The 24,963-nt window shown below is 29.4% G+C and overlaps 3 protein-coding genes across 5 annotated transcripts; 1 reads left to right on the top strand and 2 right to left on the bottom strand.

Annotated features, from left to right (window-relative positions):
- Nucleotides 1–1,611: 1,611 nt before the first annotated feature.
- Nucleotides 1,612–4,855, bottom strand: LOC123194869 (bHLH transcription factor RHL1). Of its 3 annotated transcripts, none has more exons than XM_044608350.1 (7): nt 4,314–4,855; nt 4,146–4,229; nt 3,898–4,077; nt 3,742–3,807; nt 3,588–3,653; nt 3,291–3,359; nt 1,612–2,260 (listed from the first exon to the last, which is right to left on the bottom strand). In XM_044608350.1, the coding sequence occupies exons 1-7, from the start codon at nt 4,767–4,769 to the stop codon at nt 1,838–1,840; spliced, it is 1,344 nt and encodes a 447-aa protein (XP_044464285.1). In that variant the 5' UTR covers nt 4,770–4,855; the 3' UTR covers nt 1,612–1,837. The 3 variants fall into 3 exon arrangements, with proteins under 3 accessions (XP_044464285.1, XP_044464286.1, XP_044464284.1); XM_044608351.1 differs by having other exon boundaries at nt 1,612–2,266; nt 4,152–4,229; XM_044608349.1 differs by having other exon boundaries at nt 1,612–2,266; nt 4,314–4,854.
- Nucleotides 4,856–12,292: 7,437 nt separating this feature from the next.
- On the bottom strand, nt 12,293–14,898 carry LOC123193905 (NADP-dependent glyceraldehyde-3-phosphate dehydrogenase). The gene is made up of 9 exons (XM_044606977.1): nt 14,624–14,898; nt 14,337–14,530; nt 14,125–14,253; nt 13,796–13,915; nt 13,587–13,723; nt 13,335–13,490; nt 12,875–13,253; nt 12,676–12,792; nt 12,293–12,596 (listed from the first exon to the last, which is right to left on the bottom strand). The coding sequence occupies exons 1-9, from the start codon at nt 14,766–14,768 to the stop codon at nt 12,483–12,485; spliced, it is 1,491 nt and encodes a 496-aa protein (XP_044462912.1). The 5' UTR covers nt 14,769–14,898; the 3' UTR covers nt 12,293–12,482.
- A 6,908-nt stretch (nt 14,899–21,806) lies between these two features.
- LOC123194698 (probable CCR4-associated factor 1 homolog 6) lies at nt 21,807–23,377 on the top strand. The gene is made up of 2 exons (XM_044608059.1): nt 21,807–22,080; nt 22,491–23,377. The coding sequence occupies exon 2, from the start codon at nt 22,504–22,506 to the stop codon at nt 23,326–23,328; it is 825 nt and encodes a 274-aa protein (XP_044463994.1). The 5' UTR covers nt 21,807–22,080; nt 22,491–22,503; the 3' UTR covers nt 23,329–23,377.
- The last annotated feature ends 1,586 nt before the right edge of the window (nt 23,378–24,963 follow it).

Below are 24,963 nucleotides of genomic sequence, written 5' to 3'. Positions count from 1 at the left end.
TTATTTTATTGAAATCAAATTAATAATTATTACTTTTAAAAAAAGATATATTTTAATCTCTATAAATATAGATATTTTAGTTGATTTTATTTTTTATAAATTTTTAAATAAAATTTATTCATTGTAAATGGATAATAAATAAAACCTATCGATTTTTTATTGAACTAATTAAACTAATTAAATCATAAATTAATAAAGCAGTCGATTCAATTATTTATTCGATTTTAAAAATATTGAAAATTAATGACCACCCTCGAAGGGGACGACGAGAAGATTGATTCACAAAGCACTAATTTTGACTAAAAAATAATTTGTTCAAAGCTTGGCTCCATTGTTATCCAGAACAAATTTAATTATTTTAATCTTTATTTAATATATAAATTATTTAAAAATAATAAAAGACGTGTCGTTGACTTGAATTCTAATCCACATGATTCTATATTATTTAGAAAAAAAAAATGGAAAACCCCGAGTTAATAACATCGTTTTAAAATCCGAAGTCAGCTCATTTTAGAGTTTGAATTGCACTGACCTGCAGTTGATTAGATTAGATCAGAATCATGATTAAATCATTTGATCAATCCATTAAAATTGTGGTATTAATATCACTCATTTATTTAAAAATAGGCCACATGACTGTTTCTCACCGGATTTAGTGTAAATCTGATTTTTTTACTCATTAGTTATCCAAAATTTAAATATTTACTTATTTATTAAAATTTTTTATTGTTATTAAAGTTAAAATTATCTCTTAAATTTATCATATTTTTATCTCTTAAATTTAAAAACTAACAAATTCTTTTATTTAAAATTTGAAAAATTTATATTTCTTTCTTAAGATTTTTCCAATATTTTGCTGATGGTCAGAGATGACAACAATGACGATATTCTCCTTCCTTCCTTACTAAGCTCTTAGTGTCACTCTATGTCTGACCATTATCAATTGAGAAAACTCATCAACAAATACTATTCTTCGTCTAAAGACGAATAATTTGTCTTTGTCAACCAGTTTCTTTGGCTAATGTTATCCAAAAATAGAGCATGACTAAAAAAAAAGTCAGGATGGAGGAGAATGTCACCGTTGGCAATGTACTAGAAAAATCTTAAGGGAAAATATAAGTTTTTCAAACTTTCAGTGAAAAAATTTGTTAGTCTTTAAACTTGAAAATAAAAATATAATAAATTTTTAATTTTTAAAAATATTTTTATTATATAACAATTTTACTTGATAATAATAATAAAGTTTAATAAATAAATTGATGTTTAAATTTTAAATAATTAACAAATAAAAAATTAAATATATATATTAATTATTTAATTATATATTATTATTTACATATAAAATTATGCACCTAACATTGCCAGTCCATCAATACGTAAATACACCATTGTTCTTCAAAATTACAGGGGTGTAAGGGACATCTACATCAATGGACCATATAGACTGACCGTTTTATGGAGTCAAAATTCAGCCGCAGTATGAAAACATTATAACTCAACACTACCCACTAATGTTCATAATTATATTGTAATTATTAAAAGATTAATCAGCTCCAACAATAATTAATTATCATAATAATTTAATAGTACATCAAGTCAAGAGAATATAAATAAATAAAAAAAGTCCCAATATTAGAAATTAAAAATTAATTATTACAATAAAAAAAGAAAGGGAAAATAACACTTTGTCTTTGGGATTTGTTAGCTTACAGCCACAAAGTCTACAGAAATACGACGTCGTGTTGACATTAATTAAATAAAGACTATCTTATTTTAGTAGACTTTGGGACAGCCTCAACGCTCAAACCGATGCCAGTCAACGCAACATTCACCGTTATCACGGCTTGGAAACGGAGGCGGCGTCTTTGACAGAAGTGTCAACTGCGCTGTTACCCACAGTGGCAGATTGAACGGTTAAAACAGACATGCTAGGTGAGGAGGGTCCTTCACCGTTGGATTGTAGTAAGGGATTGTTGTTTAGGCCGAGATTGTTCATAATGGGGCCCCTGTTGTGACATGTGGCAGTTGATATGGCTGTGGCGAGTGAGATGGGCATGAGGCAGAGGCCTTTGCCTTGTAAATACTGCATGGCAGAGCCCATGTCCTCCTCCATCAGCCTGGCCACCTGTTGTTCCGTCATGGTTAAATTGTCGTTAGATGACGGTGTTTGGTTGCCGTTAGGATTACGTGTATTATGGGAGCCACCTGTACCGTTGGAATTCGCTTGGATACAGTCACCACCTCCTGCTCCTCCTCCTCCCTGAAACTAAAAGAGCACAAATGTAAAATGTCACTTGAATCCTCCTACATGAATCATATAAAATCACAAACACCCTATTTTATGGGTTAGTTTTTCAAAATCAAATCATGCCAATTTAAAGGAGTTTGTTTCATGTGGGTCAAATTGAAAATTCAGGATATCATTGGGTTGTCTAGATTATTATCGGAAAATCCTCTTGAAACGAGAGTTACTAGAAATTGAATATAATAGGGATAAAGTTGGAAGAAATAGATACTAGCTAGAATAAAATTGGTCGGTATAGGAATTGTGGGTGTAAATTTATTAAAAAACAATAAAACAGAAAGTGAGTAACAGGAGAAAAAAGGGTGAGAGAGAAAGAGAGGAATCTTTTCTGAAAAAGTAAACACGCGTGCTACTTTTTAGGGGTTGTCGTTTTGTGGTGATTGTGTTTGAGTTTCGAAATGATTAGGGTTTGGTGGGTGAACCATTGGGATTAGGTAAGTTACTAAGCTTGTTTAAGGATGACGTTATAATGATGTTATAATTTATATTTTTGTCACTATAAAATCATTTAATTGTGCGTAATTCCTTCGGTTAATATGAATAAATTAGTTAAATTTATATATACATATAATATTAATGAGATTGAGTTGTGTTTTGATTTAATCCCTTTGAAAAGCCAAAAAAAAAAAAAAAGTGAAATGTGCATCAACTCCCCATATTACCAATATTGTATAAATGTTAAATTTAATTAAATATAATGATATATTAATGTTTACTCTAATGTTTGTACCCATTGATCCTGTAAAATATGTTATTGGTATTTTCTAACCCTACTTTGTAAGTATAATTTTGAAACTATAACACTCACAATTTTTGGTAAATGAGTTTTCTTTTTCTTTTTTTAAAGAGAACCCTATCCGTGTTGGACTATTTTTCTTCGGGTGAAAACAACTATATCGAAGACATCAGACCTACGAATTTAGTGACTGGTTTCATAAACACTGAACACTCAATAGTATTATGGGAAGTGAATTTGATTACTTACCTCGGAGGAAATATCAGCAACAAGTGGAGCAACAGCGGCGGCACCGCCTAACCGGCTCATGCTCAGAACCTGTTGCAGCACCAAAAAGCAAAGGAATTTAACTTGCAGAAAGATGAAAGCCCCACAACCAAATGGATTAAAAATAAATTAATAAAAAAATAATATCTCGATAACAATGTCAACCAAAATGGAATCCATTTCAATAAGTCTGCTACAGAATATAAAGATATGCAGAAAGAAGAGATCAGAAAATAAAATAAAATAATAAACATTAAGAATGAAAGAAAGAAGAAGAACCTTCACTTGTAGCTGGAGGAACTTCACATAGTCAATGATCTCATCTAGCATTGAAGCCTTATCTGTCTGTCAATCACATTTATTAACCAATTAAACAAAATATTAATTAATAATTAATCATGGATTAAGATTAATTAATTAATTAATTAATTACCTTGTTGGCATTCGGTACAAGTTCTTGTAGAGCCTTCATTCTTTCTGCAATTCTTTCTCTGCGTAACTGCAACATTGAATAATATAAATAAATAAACCCACAAGAGTTAAAAAATGGCTAAAGGGACTAGACTGCATAGAATTAAAAGTTTTGTACCCTTTCAGCAATGCTATGAGGATCAGTGGCTTGACCTCTCCGAGCTCTGACCCTTTGTTTGGGCTGAGCCGGTGTGTTCCCTCCTGTTGACCCACTTGCCTGAGTGTTAGTCTGAGTCTGAGCCTGAGCCTGAGCCTGGCTCATCACCGGCGCTAGTGCTGGTGCTCCAAAACTCTGAGCCTGCATCGTCATCTCAAGTTTCTGAAAATGAAAACATCAAATAGAAAAACTAAAAAAGTGAAACGTGCCTGAGCATGTTGAAAATGTTGAGCCTGCGGGTTTGAACCCTGACCCGCTCCATGTAAAGATCCGGCGAACCCGTTAAACAGTGCCTACACTGACCGAACGAACAGCTTAAATTCTAAACCCTAAAACTGAACCAACAGTTGACAATTAACGTAAGCTAAACTGCGAACCTGATTACTGGCAGGAGACTTAAACGACGACGCATCGACGATGTCGGTCCTTGCACCCATCATCATCTGTTGCTGCAGCATCAACTTCGCAGCCGCGGCAGCAGCCGGTGAAACGTTAACAGAAGCACCACCGCCGCCGCTGCTGATCTGGTGCTGCCTCAACTTGGAAGCTAAGAGCATAGAATCGTCGAACTGAAACCCAACATTCTCATGAGCAGACGGCGCCGTTTCGTCGGAGAAAGAGTTGGAGTTGATGTTAGGTTTGGGGTTGAGGTCAACCCAGGGAGACTTGAGCGCCTCAGAGCTCCAGGAAGACGAAGGATTGTTAATAGACGATAACATTTGCTCGAGAAAATCATCTTGACAAGAAGGATCAAACGCAGCGTTTTGATCGAACTGTGAACTCATTCCTTGCATTTCTCCACTACAAGGCGGCTGCTGCTGCTGCATCTTCATAAGTGGGAGGTTTTACTTTCACATACAAAGCAAAAGAGAAAAGCGTTTTCTGTGTTTCCGTTTTTCCGTTTTTCCGTTTTCTGTGTTTTCAGCTTTGAGTTTGTGGATCTTAAATAGGAAATGTTTTTGCCTAAAGCAATGTTTGGAGGATACAATTTTGATAATTTTTTTTAATTTAAAATTAATTAATCTTAGAATAACACATCATTTAACATTAAGGGAGGGGTTTAGGATTTGTTTTTTGTTTTTGTTTTTATTTTGGTACTATTGTTTTGTATCAGAATATAAATTTTAATTTAATTTTAGAAAAATGAGAAAGTTGTATTGGGTTTTTTTTTTTAATAAATGAGCTTATCTTTTCGTAAAATTATAAAGTGAGAATAAAAATATTATGACCAACGTAAATAACTTGAATAGATATTCATCTGGTTAAACCGTTGATCTATAGGTAGGTTAATCAAACTGATTGATTGGATTGATGATATCATCATGATATAATTAAAATTTTAAATATATTTTAATTATATGATATTTTCATGACTAATGTCAATATAATATCCGTTTTGGTTTTGGACACAATTTATCTTGAGCTTGTTTTTGGGTTTGCAACTACTTAACATTTTTAGATTTGTTTAGCGACACTACCTTCATTCTCTCTTAAAAGGACTTAAAGTCCTTGTCGAGGTTTACCCCATATTTGCTTATAATAATATGCACCATTGTCTCGTAGTATTTATAACATCTTGGTCTAAGAGTTCAGTTCAATGTAAAGATATTGTCCAAAATCATTATTTATGAGGATATACACCATTATATTGTCCAAAATCATTTGTAATATCATAATCCACACAACATAGTCTACTATAAAAATATTATATGATTTAGATATACAGTTTATCATGATTTTATTTTTAAGTTTTACAACTTAAATATCGTCTTGATAATTTGGGCTTAATAGTTATTTAATCAATTTTTTGTTATCATTTTGAAATAATATGAGATATTCATATATACTCATAATTTATCTCGTGTTTTATTAATGTAAAATTTATATAAATATAAGATACTGACGATTGGACTAGTCTAACTAGACGATTGAATTATGACTTGATAAAGTTCAAATTATACTTAGTGGTTCAATTTTTCTTCTTTTTAGTAGGATCATTGATTTAAAATTCAGATCGAATCAATCAATTCAATTAATAAAAGATGTTGAACACAATCCGTATCATAACTAAAACTTGTTTTAAAACAAATTGAAGATTTGCATGACATATACATGAATCAATTTATCATAAAATATAAGACACAATCCTCCATTCTCTATGTATTTTTATTCTATTAGAAATTCTATTGCATGATTGCTAGCTCAGACCCAAGACTAAGATAATACAAATTAATTATAATTAATTACAATAATCTTTATGTTTCCAATTGTTGAATATAAATATATAATTGTTAATGTAATTGAGATCTTAGAACTAAAACTTTGGCTACTAAAATATATATTTAATTTTGTATCATAATTCTCAACAAATCTTCTAGCCCATGTTCATTGTATCACACATAAGCTAGAGAGAATATTATACATTAACTAAATAAATATCCACAGTTATATACATATATATATATATTCCAAATTCAAGCAAACCGATATGATAATATGTAATTGTGTGATATAATTATTTATTTTTATTTACTATTTTCAAAACTGGATCGGATCAACTAGTTCAATCGAAAATCGGGTCATGGCTTGGTCTGATTTTTATGAAAAACTATGTTAATTAAAAACTCAATCAAACTCAGTGAACTAGATGAATCAAAACCGACATAACCGGGTTTGACCACAATTAATGCCCTAATTCAATAATTTTTTAGTCTATTGTTCAATTTTTTCAGTGAAAGCAATGCTGACCATAGTATTTTACCTTGACAGGATTGATTTTGAATTGAATCTGCCAATGTTATCAAAAGTCTCTGTCAAAGAGTCATTGGAAAATAACATTTGTAATTTAAGGAAGTTCTCAATTCTTCAGGGTCTAAAAGGTTAGGAATGTATATATTTAGGCTAATAATTCTTACTTTTCTTAGTTTATATCTTTTTTTTTAATACAAAATAGGACTATCACTTGGGGTATGAGAATTGCTATTTTTGTTGGTAGATATCTTTATGTATAATTTATGCAATCAATAATTAGTAAAGTTATTCAAAACAGTTAAACCGGTTAGTCGAATCATGAATCAGCAAGACAACTGGTTCAATCACTGATCAGATTTTAAAAACATTGTTTTTAACATGTGACTTGAACGAGTTGTTTTGACTTTAACCATCTAATTTGTTAAAATAAAATTACATACATAAACAAATTTTTTAAATTTATTCAAACAAACTGATATGATAATATGTAATTGAATAATATAATTATTATTTTTTCACTTTTAAATAGTCGAATCATATGTTGCCACATGAGTTTATTATTTAATTTAATTTGGATTTATTCAATAATGGTAAATTTTTTAGTAGCCTTCAAAATTCAAAACAACTTTAATATGCCAACCAAGACATGATTTGGGTCCATTCATGCAGATGTATTGACTATGGGCTACAAGAATAATAATAAATAATAATATTCCTTATTGAAATTAAAATGCTTTTATGAAAATAAAAATTTAAATATATAAACAATAAAGAAGATTTGACAAGCCTATAAAGTGGAGACAGAACCAATTCAAGCAAATTTGGAAGAGTTTCAATTCCATTGGAAATTTAGAGTTTTAGTCAAATAAGAATTGCTAAATTACATCATCAATCATACTAATATTATCCATACAAATGGTGGATATTATCTGAATATAATAAAATTATATATATCTATTTTAAATATATAAATAAATACATATTATATATATATATCATAATATAATTGGTTAATTTTGAATTAATGATAAAATAATATCAAATCATATAATAACATATATACATATGTATATATTTATGTACTTAAAATATGTATATATAGTATTTCTCGTTGGGATAATTAAATTAACATGTATAATTAAATATTACATGTTGATGTTGATTTCTATCAATATAAAAGTCAATAATATTACTAATAGTACTGTATATTTATTTGTATATAAATGTAGATTCAAATCGAATTAGGTTAAATTTGAATCTATGTTTGACTCATTTACCCCTTTAATAAGATTATTCATCCTTTTGATTATTGTTCATCTATTTAATAATACTATTTACTCATCAATAATATTGTTCACCTTGTCAACATCCCTCTAATAAAGAATATTCGTTAAATGTTTTGTTCACTAAATAAAATTTTCAAAATATTGCCCTAAAAAAGAATTATTCGTGTTAATATGACAATTCTTACGGATCTCGTATATATAAAAAATAATTCATATGATATATTATTATACAATTGATTAATTTAATTATTTACTTTTAATGAAATATTATCGTTATTATATATACATTAAAGATGACCTTATAACATTAAACCCTACAAAGATTTAATTTTAACTATATATTTTATAATGAAACTCAATTTTTTTTTTATTTCATATATTCAAATTTGAAAACAAATTAATAAATTTTCCAGCATTATTTGATTAATAAATAATACATATGTTTAAAATATGCAAATTCCAAAGTAAAGTGAACAAAACTATTGAATTGTTTCTTTATTCAAAATTCTAATTCTGATTTTGTTCAAATCAAATTATATGCCAACTTTTTACAATTCAAAATTCATTTGGCTTATGACTTTTCAATTCTAACCACATATTCTTTTTTTTTTTAGACACATGAAATAAGCCCGCTAGTTGGCATTCGTTTTATGTCTTATCAAATATTGATCGTTATTATATCTTATAAAAGTTTTTATTTTAAATATAAATGATACGATTATAATGTCCCTTCTCATTTTGTAAAGATAACTAAAAAAAAAAAAGGAGCATATATAAGTATTAAAAAATATACACTCAATAGTTAAAATTAGATAGATAAGTTTCATCTACTTTAGGTGAGGAGGCTCTCACAAAATTCAATGATTCTTTCTATGCGTCTTTTCTTTAATCGAGTTTTTTTCAAAACACTTTCTTACAAAAAATATATTGAAGCATTTTGTAGAGTCACAAATGTTACAATTGTATACGTAGCATTTTAAATAGTAAGTGAAACTATATTAAAAAACTATTCCATATAGAGTTATTTATTTGCATTTACTCTAGATTGTAGTGAATATAAGAAATTAGTAATGGATCATCAATATTGCCATTGTAATATATCTTGCACAAAACTCTAAAGTACGCAACACCTCTTATATTCAATAGTAAAGCCCTAACAAAATACAAATAGTAAAATTACACGCACCCAACTTTGAATCCCTGATTGGGTATTCAGATAACGTATCATTATATGATTTCATGATTTTTAGTTAAAGATAAAATAATACTCAATCACATAATAACATTATTTAATACTCAGCTAAGTATTCAAAACTTAATAAATAATTACACACATGATGTTTTATCATATGATTGAGTATTACTTTATTCTTAATTCAAAATCACTCAATCACTTGATGACACATCAAATATATATTTATTTGTATATCTAAAATGGATACATATAATTTTATTAATATACATAACATTGTTCAAATACAAACGGCAAATGTTAATTAACAATATTTTGAGTGAGCTCTAGGAATTATTATCCTTGAAACTTTAAATTTGGATCTTTAGACATGTCACAATAATAAAATATTCCCAATTAATTAATTTTAATAATTAAGCTTACTTTGTAGCCTAATCACATAATTAAATCAACTAATTATTCATACTAAAAGAGAACTTTAACTATTTTATTGCTTACAAGAAAAGAATACTTGGAACTCATTATTACAAATAAAAGACAAGGTGAGATTCATCATCTACTCCAAAGAATTAATCAATTAAAAAGTATAAGAATTTAAAAAAAAAAAAGAAGATAAAGGTCCATTTGAAAGAAAGAATATGATTCAATTTTTGAATTATATCTTACTAATTTTTTTAATATACAAAAGTATATATGTTCAATATAATATTTAAAAATTACTTTTTAGATGAATTGTTTTCTATTTTATCTTACTTTTATGATTGTTTACTTTTATAATTAAATGATATAATCGCATACTTTATTATTATTTATAACACCCGTTATAACTTTTTTCTAGGGTAAGTAATTCTATATTTGTTACAACTTGTTAGTACCAATTTGTTATTATATGAAATATTACATTTTTGTATATGGGTGGTATAAATAAGGGATTACGTTTAAAGTGTATCAAACTATTTCATTTTTCTATCGAAGAGGCTAAACTTTTTTTTTTATTAAGGGGACTAAACTTTCACATTATTATATTAAAGGAACCGAACTTTTAAAATTTTTTATTGAAATAATTATATTTGTATTATTTTCTATTGAAGGTATCAAACTAATCGCATTTCTTCTATATAAAACAAAATAAACAATCATATTAATTGTGTATGGTACCTTCAATAAAAATATTAAAGATTTGATCTCTTTTATAAAATAAAAAATAAAAGTTCGATTATTTTAATATAAAACTCGGAGACTTCAATTACTTAAATAAAAAAAAGTTGATAGTTTGATATCTCCGGGTATTTGTGTCCCTATTGAAAATGTTATGAACAAATAAATTATACAAAAGGTTGGCAAACTTTTAATTAATAAAATTATATATATTAATAAATTGTATACTAATAATAATGTACTATTAAGGAGATTTTAAATTAATGATAAAATCATATCAAATCATATAATAATATAAAAATTAATATTTATGATTAGTGCATGAAACCTTACTTTCATCCATTTAAAGATTAATCCAATATTAAATTAGAGGGCCAACCATTGTTGAGTTAAGTGGCTTAACAAGTCAATCAAACTTTATTAAGGTAAGACAAGAGAACTCATCCACGGCTCCTTTGCATAATTTTATTGGTAAAATTAACTAATTATTGAAAAAAAAAAAAAGTTAAGGATAGATTAGATGCTGGCTTTAATTTCAAAAAGAAAAGCAAATAAGAAATAAGATTAAAAAGAATTAAATGGGTTTTTTTTTTTTTATTAAGATGAAATTATAAAGATATACAAGAGGTGATATGCCAAGTACACCTGTCTTCTTTTGAAAGTGTGATGAACATATTATATTTGTAAAATTTTGCTCCATTCATTCATGCATTGTTCTGATAATTAGTAAAATTATGATACCCATAAGATAATTTATTAGATAAATATAAAGGTGATGTAAAGAATGTCTTCGAAGTTAAGTTTGTTTCGAGTTACTAACTCCTGTCAAATAGGTTAAGGATTGAGTTTATTTTTATAAACAAATAAAGATTGAGTCAATTTCGAATTGAGTTTTATTTAAATTAGACTCAAATCTACTGCTTTGAAAATTGAATCAGACTATTCAATCAAACCAATTTGATTACGATCTAGTAGTCAATCCAATCCAACTAAATGGTCTAATAATAACTTCAATCATTTGACCATTTTGAGCTGCAATAAAACTAGTGGTTGAACTGCAACTTAATGGAGTCTCATCCATGGTAGTCAAATAACATATCGTATTATGTATTAAAAATTTAATTTTTTGTATTATGTATCATATTGTATAATAGAATATGTTTTAAAAAATAAAATATTAATAAAATAATAAAAATTCTAATTGACACATCATCCTTGTGGAAATTATCACAAAGACTCTTAAAAATTTAACATTACTCATTTACATTTTTACTACATTATTATTTTCTCTAAAAATATGTATTGATTAGTATCAGTAATATATATTGTATCACGTGATATAACTACTATATTATACTAATTTTATATATTTTAAAATATATATTATTTTTTACATATATTATATTATATCATAAAATCTAGGTAGTGTATCATATACTCTAGATAACTATGGTCCCGTCATTTGGAAAGAATGCTGTGATCCAATTGTGTCACACAAAAAAAAAAACCCAAACCGAGCCCTTGACTCAAGACCCGGTCCAGTTATTCAAACACTTTCTTAATAGAAAATCCAGTCCTAGACGAGATTGCCCATTTGAAATATTTGAAGGTTAAAAGGGTCAAGCCTTTTAACCCAAGCCGAAAGTAGAGAGAAATAGATTACCCCAAATCTAAACTCCTAATTAACTTCTATACAGGCAGGCCCAACATAAAAGCCCAAGTCCAGTAGACTTTATCTTAGATCATTTTCTTAACGATAAAATTTATTATCATTATAATTCGGGGTAGAATCAAACCAAACTCGAATAATGACCCGTCTAAACTCACTCAAATCAGGGATGGATTCAAGCTAAGCTTGAATAATAATCAGTTCAAGCTCACTCAAATCTAGATTGGCCAGTTCAGTCAAAATGTTAAAAGTAATCAGAAAACATTATTTTCTAATCTTGTTTGCATGCCATTTGGTGCATTTAACAAACATAAAACACATACTTTCATTCATTCTGGATTATTTACTTGCACACAGTGTGGCTTTGTTGTTTCACTTATCATCCCATCCCCATTATTTATCATTCTCTAATACATCAAATACTTAATAAAGTCTTCAGCAAAATCTCACTAATTATTTTCCCTACACTTGAACAATAATAATATTTAATCTAGCCCATGGTATAAGTGGGGCTCGGCAAATTGATCACTGTGGACTTCACCTTAACCATCATGTTAATGCTGTTGGTGACACCCTGTGATCCAATTCCACTGTCCTTGAAACCCTGTCAATTTAATCATTTTGTTAGAGATTTTTTGTGTTTGATGTTCATGTTTGTGTCGTTTATGGTAGTTTTGATTCACCTGGAAAGGGAAATGGTCTGGTCCACGTGCTGGCGCAGAGTTTATCTGAACTGTCCCTGTCTCCATTGCATCACTTATCAGCATTGCCTTGTTGATGTCCTTTGTGAACACACAGCCCTGCATTTTCATCACCGATTATGTTAAACAAATAAGCAACTTAACATATGTGGGTGAAGTTGGAATTTATGGATGGGTATACCTGGAGTCCAAAATTGCTAGCATTGCAATGGTTGATTCCTTCTTCGACAGAACCGATTCTGATAACCGGAAGGACTGGACCGAATGGTTCCTCCCAAGCAATTCTCATATCAGGCCTGACATTGTCCAGCAGCAAGGGCCAGATGAGGTTGCCTTCCCTCTTGTACTCCTGGCAAAATGTTGCTCCCTTTTGTTTGGCATCCAGAATAAGGCCTTCAATGTAATTCGCAGATGATTCTGTCACGACCGGAGTGATATCACAGTTGTTTTCTGGAGGTCCAACTGTCAATTTAGCCACTTTAGCCTTCACCTTCTCAACCAGAACATCAGCTACTGATTCCATCACCAAGACTACCTTAACTGCAGTGCATCTTTGGCCACTGCTCAGGGTGTATACAGCAAAGAATTAAGACCTCCAGCATCTAAAGTACAAACATATATGATGAAAATTTCTACTTCACCTGTAGGAAAATCCTCCTTTTATTATGTTCGATGCAACCAAATCAAGATCAGCATCCTCAAGCACAATGCAAGCATCTTTTCCCCCTAACTCCATCTGAAGAGGGATCATTCCTGCCTTCTTTGAGATTGAAATTCCAGTGTCTCCACCTGTGAAGCTGAGCAGCAATTGAATACAAATCAGGTCTATAAGTATCGATCGAGATGATCTTATGCAGTCATCAAATGATGATGAACTGGGGATTCCGGTTTACCTTATGCAGTTGACTGCAGGATGCAAAGTAAGGAAGTCACCAATCTCGGAACCTTTCCCAGTGACACAGCTAATAAGGCCTCTGGGAAAGCCAGCCAAGTGAAAGCAATGCACCATGTGAAGGGCAGCAACAGCACCCTGAAACAAGTTTATGGTTGAGATCAGAGCTATTCAGTTCACATTAATTATAAACATAAACATAAAATTTACCTGAGTAGGAGGCTTGAGCACAAGGGAATTTCCGGCTATCAGTGCAGGAGCGATTTTTGAGACGGCGAGGTTGACAGGATAGTTGAATGGCGGGATGGCTAAAATCACCCCAAGTGGAATCTGCAGTTTAATACAAATTACTCATCAGAAATCATGTTGAAAGATAACAACATGATGAATGAAAGTGGCCTAAAAGTTATGGCAAACAGTTGAGCTTTTAGCAGCCATCTCTTATCTTCAACACATCAAATTACCAGATAAATTATGCAATCAGCAAAGCATTGTAACAACTCAAAGCTGGCAAAATCTTGAGGAGTTTCAGAATTTACCTTGGAAGTGAGGCAGTACTTAGTCCTGTCATTCCCTGGAAAACTATCCGAAACCAAGAACTTCCCTTCTCCCAAAATCCTGACTCCCTCTTCAGCACAGTAAGAAACCAAATCTCCAGACCTCACAACCTTCACTTTCTCAACAAATCCACATCAAAATTTTAACCACATGTAACACAGAAAATATCACAAACAGTTACATCAATATGTACCTCAGTGACAGCATCCTTGGCTGGTTTTGCAATTTCTTTCACCAGGCACTCAGCAATTGGAGCTTTGTGCTCCTTGAGAATAGCAGCAGCCTTGTGAAGAAGCTCACCTCTCTTCCAAAGGGGAGTTTTCGCCCAAGCTTTCTGTGCTGTTTTTGCACAATCCATAACTTTATTCACCTCCTCCTGTGTACATGCTGTTGCAAAGCCATTACAGAACATATAACATCATCAATAAGAAACTCCATTCAAACTACTGAAAGAAAAGCAAAATTAGGAATTTAGCAGACCTTGAACTTTGTACTGAGTTTTTCTGGTGGTTGGATTGATAATGGCAACAGTTTTCCCAGAAGAAGACTTCTTCCATTCTCCATCAGCATAGTATTTGAACACTTCTCCATCAATAATGTCACCAAAAACTCCACTTCCAGCCATTAATCCTTACACAAAAACCACACCAACACCCCAAACAAATCAAAACTCAAAACACCCTTTTGATCTTCTTGCTGTTACTCTTGTTGACAAGTGAAGTGAAGGACGTGTATGGTCTGAGTTTGGTCTTGAAGTGGGGATTAATATAGAAAGAATTTGGGCCACATACTTTACTATGGTCCAGTTTCTTGAGACGGGTAGTTGTTAGGTAGTTCAAAGCATGCCAAGGCGGCGGCCTTTCTTTTTTTATTTTTTTCCAATTTGGTTTTTACATTTTTTTAATATCTTGATTTTATTACAAATTCACATTAACTTAAATTTATAAAATTTAGAATTTTTATATGGGTTAATGTTAATTAAAATTTAGTTCAAAATTCTAAAAAAGTTCTTAAAAAATAAATAGTTTAATACAAAATTACGATTAAGTTTAATGTGTTTTTAATATATTTTACAAATTAAAGTTTGAATAAACAATATCAGACGTCTTTTAAAGTTTATTAAACATTTGATAATGAGTTTAATAATCATATTCAACAAATTTCGGAAGCTCTATTTATTTAAGGATGAAACTCAATTAAATATTTCTTAAAACCTTAATTTTAATTTGGTTAAAAAATGGTTTTTTGTTTGGTAGAAGTTAAAAATCAACTTTTTTGTTGGATTTGAAAAATGTTTAGCAGCTTTTCATTATGGCTTTGGTGCTTTTCAATTACAAATAAAAGGAAAATGAATAACATGATATGAAGACAAAACACTTATAATTAAAGTTTGATAATTTTTTATATAACTCGTTAACCAAACATTACATGTATAAATGGGTTGCGATTGAGTTTTTTTTTATTTATTAATTATAATTTAAATTATGTTTGGATCAAACTCGTTTGTCAATCAGATTGTGTTAAAGTTATCTTTTCTTAACTTTAATACGACCTATATACATGTGACATGTTGTGTCAAGTTTGAGTTGTATGTTGTTACACATTAGTCTTAGGTAGTTTGGGCTATGCATAAGGGAAAATTATGTAAGGTATTTCATTTCAAATCAAAACGAGTCAAATAGGTTGAAAGGATAATTCAAATTGTGTTATGTAAATTTCGAGGCGCCAAGCTAATTTGGGCAAACACGAACACCAAAAGACATGAACTATGCAGATCTACTTGTAGTTTAGAGTTGCATATGGATAAACTATGTGTCTCCATGTTGTGTAAAACACAAGCAAAATCAATGAAGAAGATAAACGAATTGCAGGAGGCTCCTGAAATTCCTGCTTTCTCTTTGAACTCTATCCTTTATCCTTTCCTTATTTATGGGCATCCCATTTAGAGCTATGCTCCAAAATTTCTTATCCTTCACATAAAATATTGTGCCATAATTCCCCTACAGCAAATGATATTGCCAATTCTAATTCAAGAAATTTAAGCTCTTCACTTGATCACTTAAATTCTTTTCCAAGTTTGTACCAAAAATTCTCAATATAAAAACATAAAGGGTTAGCAAAATTAGTTTAATATTAAAATTTTCAAAAAAAAAACTTGAGTTCAAATTTCTATTATGCTTCTGAAACCTTGATTTGAATTATTTACTAAAAAAAAAAATTCTCAATATGCAAATACTTGAATTTAGTCTTTTAATGTTTTACTAGTAAGAGTAACTCATTTATCAATATCAATAAATGTGGTATAGATTTGGGTGATCATCATGCATATTTTTACTTAGGCCGTTAGCTTCATACAACACAATATAAATGAAAAATTATACATATTTTATAGTGCATTAAATATTGATATAATATTTAATACAATATACATATAATACGATATGATACGCATCGAAAAATTTATTAATACGAATTGATATATATTTTTTAAAAAGTGATGATACGACAAAGATGTATTTGCAAATTTCAAGATTTTGAGGGTGTTTGTGGTCATTTTAAGAATGATGATATGACAATATGAGCATTTTTATTATTTTTTTGAAAAAATTCTATCTTACACTATAATTTGTTGAAATTTTGATACACGATATAATATACATATATGATATTAAAAATTAAAATTTTGATATAAAATACTATCTATAATTTAATTACAATGATTTTTTTTAGTTTTATAGTAGGTAGGAGTTAGGAACATTTTTCGAAGACAAAAAAATAAATAGATAAGCAAAATTTCCCACCTACACAAATAAAAAATTTGTATAAAACTTGAAGTCAAAGTATAGGAGTAGTAGCTTGGGCCTGACGAACAAAATAGTTTGTTGGAACAGGAAACATGAGGCTCAAAAAAGTTTGGAGGGTTTGAGGGAATTTTTGTTGGCTTTTGTGGTTTAAGCTGAACCAAGAGTTTCAATATGGTCATGGACAACCACAAATCTTCTTGGTGGCTGTTAAAACATTATGCATCTCTTTCCTCCTATAGGCACCACATATTATTTATAGGGAATAAGAGTGAATTCGAACTACTCTAGATCGAGTTTGAATTCAAGTTTATTAGGTGTTTAACCTGTTAAACTCGTGAGTATAAAAGCAATTGATTTGAATCAATCAAAATAATGTCTTTTTGATCAATACATATAACAGTGATTTATCGATAGATGATTTGATGGACCACTTTGTAATACATGCCAATAACATGGACCACCTTGTAATAATTTTTTGTGCAAAAGTGGATCTAATTTTGCTCCAAAAAGTTTTAATGGGCCCAGAGAGATCATCAATCTCATAAAATATTTCCATAAAATAACACAAAAAAGGTGTCAACAATGGAAATTAAAGTGTATTTTGTTGTACTTTAACTTAGTAAAAAAATAAATTTTATAAATAACTAAAAAGAATTCCAAATTATTGTAACCATTTATCTCATTTTTTGAAATTGTAATGTTGGAATGAAACGTACGTAAAAAAAATATTGAAAAGGTGTATATTATTAGGAGTAAATTTGAGTTAAATCAAACTCGTCTGAACTCGAATTCATATTCAATTTAAATAAGTCAAATTCAAATTGAAGTTCCGTATTAATTTAAATTCAAGGGTTTGATATCATCGTTGCACCAAAAATCTTACTCTTTAACAATTCTTTTTTTTTTCGATGATAATTTTTCTTCTTACTAATATTATTATTCACCATTTAATTAGTTTGAGTTTAAAATTGAATTAAAATTAATTTTTGTTTAAGTTTGACTTGAGTTAAATATATCTCTATTTATTGTACTATTTTATCGAGGAAATAACAATTTTTAAAAATAAGATACCCAAAATGCCCTTCATAAATTTTCTTTTAAAAACCATTTTTCTGTAATAATTTATTATTTATTTATATTTTTTTAGAAAACTAATAAATTTAAATCGCCTGGCTTTCAAGTGCTTTTCAAAATGCACCTAAAAGGTACTTTGGCAAAACTTTTATGAACAATAATTTCAACTCTTTAATATTTTCATGTTTGTTTTGAGGTCTCGTACATGTTTAATATTCCATTATTAAACTTGTGGAATGACACCTAAGAGTGATTTGTCAATACCAAAATATTTGATCAATGATTAGATATGTTATTTATTCATTCGCTAAAAGACATTTTTACCCAAAGTTTAATTTATTGTCAAATTTTCACTCACTAAATTTTGAAAATTTAAATACCTATCCGTTAATTATTAAAATTTAAATTTTAAAAACTAACAATTTTTACCTAATTTAGTTTCAGAAACTTATATTTTCCCTCTTAGGATTTCATTTTTTTCCTTCCTTTTTCGGTGACTAGACTCTAGTCAAGACCGTCTTCAACCTATCTTCTTTCTTTGCCACAAATGATGAAGGCCGAAGATAGAAGAACAAGTCTTTTCTAGGCAACAACAAAACTTGGGTTTGGGGCTTCATCAAACGTGTCTCTCACTCAGTTGACACTTTCGTCTTCGTTTTTAGACACTTAAATCAACTGACAACTTGATCTCTACTCTTTGTATTTGTTTTTGTGCTCCTAAATTGGTTATCTTCAGCCTTCATCAATGAATCATTTTTTACCTTCATCTGTGTCTTTGACAAATTGACGAAGCTTGAGCAGAGATTTAGATGAATCGATGTACTTAACGTTTTTTATGTTTGTTTGTCTTTAGCCTTCATCGTTTGTAATAAAGAAAGAAGATGGGCTAAAGATGGTCTTGGTTGTAGTTCGACCGTTGGAGAAAGAAGGAAAAAAAATGAAACCTTAAAGGGGGAAAAGTAATTTTTCAAAATAAAGCTAAAAGATATTGTTAGTTTTTAAAACATAAGTGAGAAAATGAGATAGAATTTTATTTTTTTAATATTACTTTTGCCTAAAGTTTTCTAACTTTGAAAAGTCATATTTTCCCCCTTAAATTTTTTTCACCCCTTTGATCACCATCTCTAGCGTTGACGATGTTCCTTCTTTATCCTAAATCAATCATTGATACAAGGAAAGTGATTTGGAGCAGATCTTTTTATCTCGTCGTCAAAGAGAAGATTTGAATCTCTTCTCTTCGACAATAGATCTCTTCGTCAACAAAAAAATCAGGAGATATTTTTACTATCGGATCTCCTCATCTTCGACGAAGAGATCTGCCCTAGATCATTTCCCCTATATCGACCACTAGTTTAGGATAGAGAAAGGAGATCATCAACACCAATGATAGTGGTCAGAGGGGAGAAGAAAAAAACACTAAGGTTTGCAGATAAAATATGATTTTTCAAAGTTAAAAACTTTAGGAAAGAGTGAAATTATTAGTTTTTAAAACTTGGAGAGGAAAATATAATAAATTTTATTTTATTTTAATATTATTACTCTTATTTCAAATAAAAAATTTTAATCTCAAATTAACTAATAGATAAGATTTTAAGTTTTTTAAATTCGCCAACTATAATTTTGAAAACATATCAAAAATTGGTTGGAAGATAGTCCTTTGGCCTAAGACAAAACTAAAAACCATCCTACAGGGATAAGCGTAGAATAAAATAAAACATGGCCAAAAGGACAATTTCCCACCTAAGGTTTAATGAAAGGACAAATTTTCACCCATTAACTCTCAAAAACTCAAATACCCACCTATTTACTTATATGAATAAGGATACAATTGTTATTTAACTAAAAATATTAAAAAAATAAATTATTATCATGTTTTTTCCCCACTCAAGGTTTGAAAAATTGCCATTCCCCCCTTGGGTTTCATTCCATTTCAGACGACATACTTTGGCCAACCTTCTGTCTATCGGCGCTTCCTCTAGCCTCCATGATGAAGACGCGGTCATGAAAAGGCCACGAAGATGATAATTGGAAGTGACATTGTCAAAAATCTATCGTACAATGGGTCATCTGGAAGCAACATTTGACACCAACGATCTTTGACCAAGATTTAGAGTTTTAGACCAAGACGAAGAGAGAAGTTAGAAGGGAAAGAGAACGTGACCGGAAATGGCAAACTCTGTCGTCTCTGGTGATAGTTTTAAAACCCTAGAGGGAAAAAGTGACTTTTCAAACTTTCATGAGAGAAAACAAGATTTATAAACTTAGGGGGAAATAAATTATTTTTTATTTTTTATGAAATGATAATTTTACCCCTATTTATAATAGTAAATGGACGGATATTTGGGTTTTTGAAAATTAACAGGTGGGAATTGTCCTTTCATTAAACCTTGGGTGGGAAACTTACTTTTGGCCATAAAACATTCTACACAATTCTAGGCCTTCTTGTGGGGTGGGCTCATCAAAATGTTTCTTTCAAACTTTTTAATTATTATTATGATTTTTCTATTAATATTTTTTTGGGATTTTCTAGGTTTTTTGGTGTTGGTGGGGTCATAGTCTCTTTAGAGTATCATTCAATTATTATATAATTATTCTCAAATATATTATTATTACATTTAAGAATAACTCATGTATTACCCTCTCAATAAAATTATTAGTATCAAATTTTAATTATTTATTTTAATTTTTATATAATGTAATGGTATGTAATTATTTAAGTTTAAATTTAAAATAAAATAATACTTAATTATATAATAATATATTATTTTAATGTCTAATTGATATTTAAAATTAAATATACATATAATTACTCTTAATAGTTGAAATGCCTTCGGGTGTCGAAGCTCTTTATGGGCTATGTTGTAAAAACTATACAAGGTGAGATACCAACTGAGAGAATAAAATAAATACTAACTGTTGATATGATTTGATTGAATGATTTTGAATTAATATAAAATAAACAATTAAATCCCTTAATTGACATATAAGTATACTTATTAATATCCATTTTATTATAATAAATACCAATATTTGATTAACTTAATTTTAATTCATTAAAATTATTTAAGTACTAAATTAGATATTAATAATAATGTATCATTTTGTAATTAAATGATATTTTTATATTTATTTCACTCTAACTTAATGACATATTGTTATTAATATCTAAATTAATACTCATACACAACATTAATGTTAGAATAATGTTATATGTACAAACTTTTATATATAATTTTTTTTATATATATATATAATTAAATATATAAATAATATGTTATCGTATAATTAGATGTTGTACTCATATAATTTTATTGTTAATGGTATAATTAAAAACTTAAAAGATTAAAAGAATAAAATGTTAATAAATTTAGACTCTTTTTATTTATACAAAAATTAATGCAAATAAATTTATAAAAATAAATTGAGGTATGCATGAAATAGTATTTCACAACCTAACCCTAATGTTTACGAGTAATATTATATGCATAACTTTATAAATAAATCATTATGTATCATCATATGATTAGATAATTAAAATTTAAAGATAAAATAACATCTAATTACATAATAATATATTATTATTTGTACATAAAGTTGTGTATAAAAATTATGTATATAATTTAATTAAATATATAAATACAAATTAATTTTCTTAGAATAAACATTTCTTCTATATTGCATTTAATATTTTATTTATTTTTTAATGCAATTACAAAACAAATTTCATTGATAAAATAATTTTTAAAAAATTACACACACACATATATATAAACATCAATAACCAATTTCTGGCCCTTATCATCTTCTCATTCTCTGGTGTTGCAATTTAAGCACAGGGAGGCTCAAGCCTTAACAGCTTTTGCTTTTTGGCCAATCTTTTCTATTTTTAGAAAAATTTAATAAAAATTTCATCTTTTTAATTCCATTGCCGCTTAAACCTCATTTGTTTCTCTTCAAAATCCCAAAATTTTAAACCTTTTTTTCTTAAATTTTGTGAGTAACTATCCTGTATCAGAAAACAAAAACCACTCTCTTCTTCAACTGTTTCTACAGACTGAGGTTAGATTGCATTGCCTTGCTTTGTTTTCCTTCATCTTGTTTCTTGTTTGTTAGTTTTTAGGTTATTTTTATATATATTTATAATGGGGTTTCTAAGATTTGACTTTTTGTCAAACTGATTTATTGTTGGTGTTCATTTCTGTTGTTTATTAGATTCTAGGGTTTTTATGGGGTTTTCAAGATATGGGCGTTTTTTATTTTTAGGGTTTTGTTGGTATAATGCTATTCTTTATTATATTTGTCTAATCCTTTAGGGGTTTTGCAACTTTCTTCTGTAGGCTTGTGTTTTTTATTTGATAGTGAATTGTAGAGTTATTAAACACATGGGTTTGTGGTAGCATTTGGCTTATTGTACAATTTATTAATTGGTTTTTTGTTTTGTGTTTTGTTGGTGCTTGTGTTTTTCAAAGAGAAGAGAAGAATATGTCGATTTTGTCTAACAGCGAATCGATTCACATTCGTGAAGTATGGAATGATAATCTTGAGTATGAGTTCACTTTAATCCGGGAAATCATTGATGATTACCCTTACATAGCAATGGATACAGAGTTTCCGGGAATTGTTCTACGTGTAATAGGGAATTTCAGGAGCAGTTCTGATTACAATTACCATAACTTGAAAGCCAATGTTGATCTCTTGAAGTTAATCCAATTAGGTCTCACATTCGCTGACGAGAAAGGAAATTTACCGAAGTGTGGGACTGATAAATACTGTGTGTGGCAATTCAATTTTCGCGAGTTCAACCCTGATAAAGATGTGTATGCTAATGATTCAATTCAATTGTTGTCCCAAAGTGGCATTGATCTTAAGAAGAACAATGAAAAGGGTGTTGATGCTTATAGATTTAGTGAGCTCTTGATGTCATCCGGGATCGTGTTGAATGATTGTGTGCATTGGGTTACATTTCATAGTGGATATGATTTTGGCTACTTGCTTAAGCTATTGACTTGCAAGAATTTGCCAGATACACAGACGGGGTTTTTTGACTTGATCAAGATGTATTTTCCTACACTTTATGATATCAAGCATTTGATGAAGTTTTGCAATAGCCTTCATGGTGGATTGAACAAGCTCGCCGAGTTGTTGGAAGTGGAGAGAATTGGCATTTGTCACCAAGCTGGTTCAGATAGTTTGCTTACTTGTTGTACATTTATGAAATTGAAAGACAATTTCTTTAAAGGCTCACTAGAGAAATATGCTGGTGTTTTGTATGGTCTTGGAGTTGAGAATGGACAGATCAGTCATTGAAAGAAAAAGAAAATTATGAAATAAAAATTATAGAAGTGTTTCTAGACTACATACCTCTTTCAATTTTCCCTATCTCTATTCTTTAATATCATTTTTCTCTTCCACATATATTTCATTGTATTGGAATATGATTGGTCATTGTGTGATTGCAGGTGGAGGCTACTGATGTTTACATTCTTTACATCGTCAATTTTATCTTGTTAGGCTTTTCTTATAATAGTTATATTTAATGACCTCTTTTTAATGACCTGTTTGCCACATTCGATTCTGCAGAAGGACCCAGACAGTTTGCTATTTAGTAAAAGAACTAAGCTGCTACAGAGAGCCGGCTTCAGTAGTTTCTGACCTTCAAGGTGTGAAATATATTTATCCGACTATTGTATGAAGATGTCTTTAGTTTCGTTTTAATTTTCTTCTTGATTGTTATTCCGCTTTCTCTGCTTCTTGTGCTTGAAGACATTCTCTTTGGTATGCGGAAAGATGGAAAGTTGTAGGCATGTTCTGGACATTTACTTCATTAGTAGTTCCCTTTTTGCTATATTGTTTCTGTTAGGGGTGAACGGTTTAGATACCATGTGAAAATTTACGGAACTGGAACCGGAACTGACCGGTTTCTAAAAATAGGAACCGGAACTTGAAACCTACAAGGTTGGTTCCTACCTGGAATAGGTTTTGGGTAGGTTCTGATTCCTACCTGGAACCTGTATGATATTTCAAATTTTATTATTTAAAATATTAAAAAAAATTTACCTCTTTCAAATTCAACTAATGTGACCAGAACAATAAATCCAGAACAGTGTTTTCTTCTGTATATAAATTTTCTGTGGACAACAATTAAACACTGTTTTCTTTTTTAGCACAAAGGAACAAAATAAAATAATAATAATAACAATAATGTGTACAGTACAAACGTGGGAAAAAATTGCAGAAAGGATTGTGTTTACTGTTTACAGAAGCCAGCAGGACTATGCAAGATACTTCTCCCTTATCTATTGTGTTTCTTATAATTAAAAAGATAGAAAATATAAGATTGGCTGATGAGAGAGTTAAGTTAGGAATGAGATGGTAGCTATTTATAGTGTGAAGAGAAATGAAATTGGATGGATGAACTGGCTGAGCCAGCCATGAATTTTAAGCAGATTAAAAAAAGGAGAGTAGATATGCTTCTTTTGTCTTTATTTTCATTACAATCTGCTTTGGTATTTGTATTTTTTTCTAAATCCAAATACATGAATTAGATTTTTCATTTAATCTGTTCTGTTTTAGGATTTGCAATTTATAGAGATTCTACTTTGTGACCGGTTCTCATTCTTGTTTTTTATAATGTGGAACCAGAACCAAAAGTTAGATACCAGCTGTTTTGGTTCCAGTTTGGTTTTTTTGCATACCCCTAGTTTCTGTCAAGCAGTATTAGGCAACCGAATCAGGCCTTCAGTGGAAATGTCTAAGATTTTTTACTTGATTAATTGTATAAGTGTATAGCAGATTGTTATTGTAACATTCAGTCCAATAGTCTGATCTATTGTCAAAATATAAGTTATTTAACCAATCCACTCTATAGAGGCGATTGGAAGAGATGTATAAGAGTTAGTGTTGAATAATTGTATAAGTACACTGTTGGGAACCTAATTACGA

This window comes from Mangifera indica, chromosome 13 (assembly GCF_011075055.1).
Source record: "Mangifera indica cultivar Alphonso chromosome 13, CATAS_Mindica_2.1, whole genome shotgun sequence".
Taxonomy (NCBI): domain Eukaryota; kingdom Viridiplantae; phylum Streptophyta; class Magnoliopsida; order Sapindales; family Anacardiaceae; genus Mangifera; species Mangifera indica.
This window is presented reverse-complemented; position numbering and strand designations above follow the sequence as displayed.

What these genes read in the sequence shown, in the direction of transcription:
- LOC123194698 (XM_044608059.1), top strand. Translation starts at nt 22,504, where the DNA reads ATGTCGATTTTGTCTAACAGCGAATCGATTCACATTCGTGAAGTATGG.
- LOC123193905 (XM_044606977.1), bottom strand. Translation starts at nt 14,768, where the DNA reads ATGGCTGGAAGTGGAGTTTTTGGTGACATTATTGATGGAGAAGTGTTC. An exon ending in AGTACTGCCTCACTTCCAAG is followed by an intron (nt 13,916 to 14,124) that starts GTAAATTCTGAA and finishes ATTAAACTGCAG; the next exon opens with ATTCCACTTGGGGTGATTTT. An exon ending in AAAGGAGGATTTTCCTACAG is followed by an intron (nt 13,254 to 13,334) that starts GTGAAGTAGAAA and finishes CACCCTGAGCAG; the next exon opens with TGGCCAAAGATGCACTGCAG.
- LOC123194869 (XM_044608349.1), bottom strand. Translation starts at nt 4,769, where the DNA reads ATGAAGATGCAGCAGCAGCAGCCGCCTTGTAGTGGAGAAATGCAAGGA. An exon ending in CTCATAGCATTGCTGAAAGG is followed by an intron (nt 3,808 to 3,897) that starts GTACAAAACTTT and finishes TCAATGTTGCAG; the next exon opens with TTACGCAGAGAAAGAATTGC. An exon ending in TCCTCCAGCTACAAGTGAAG is followed by an intron (nt 3,360 to 3,587) that starts GTTCTTCTTCTT and finishes GTGCTGCAACAG; the next exon opens with GTTCTGAGCATGAGCCGGTT.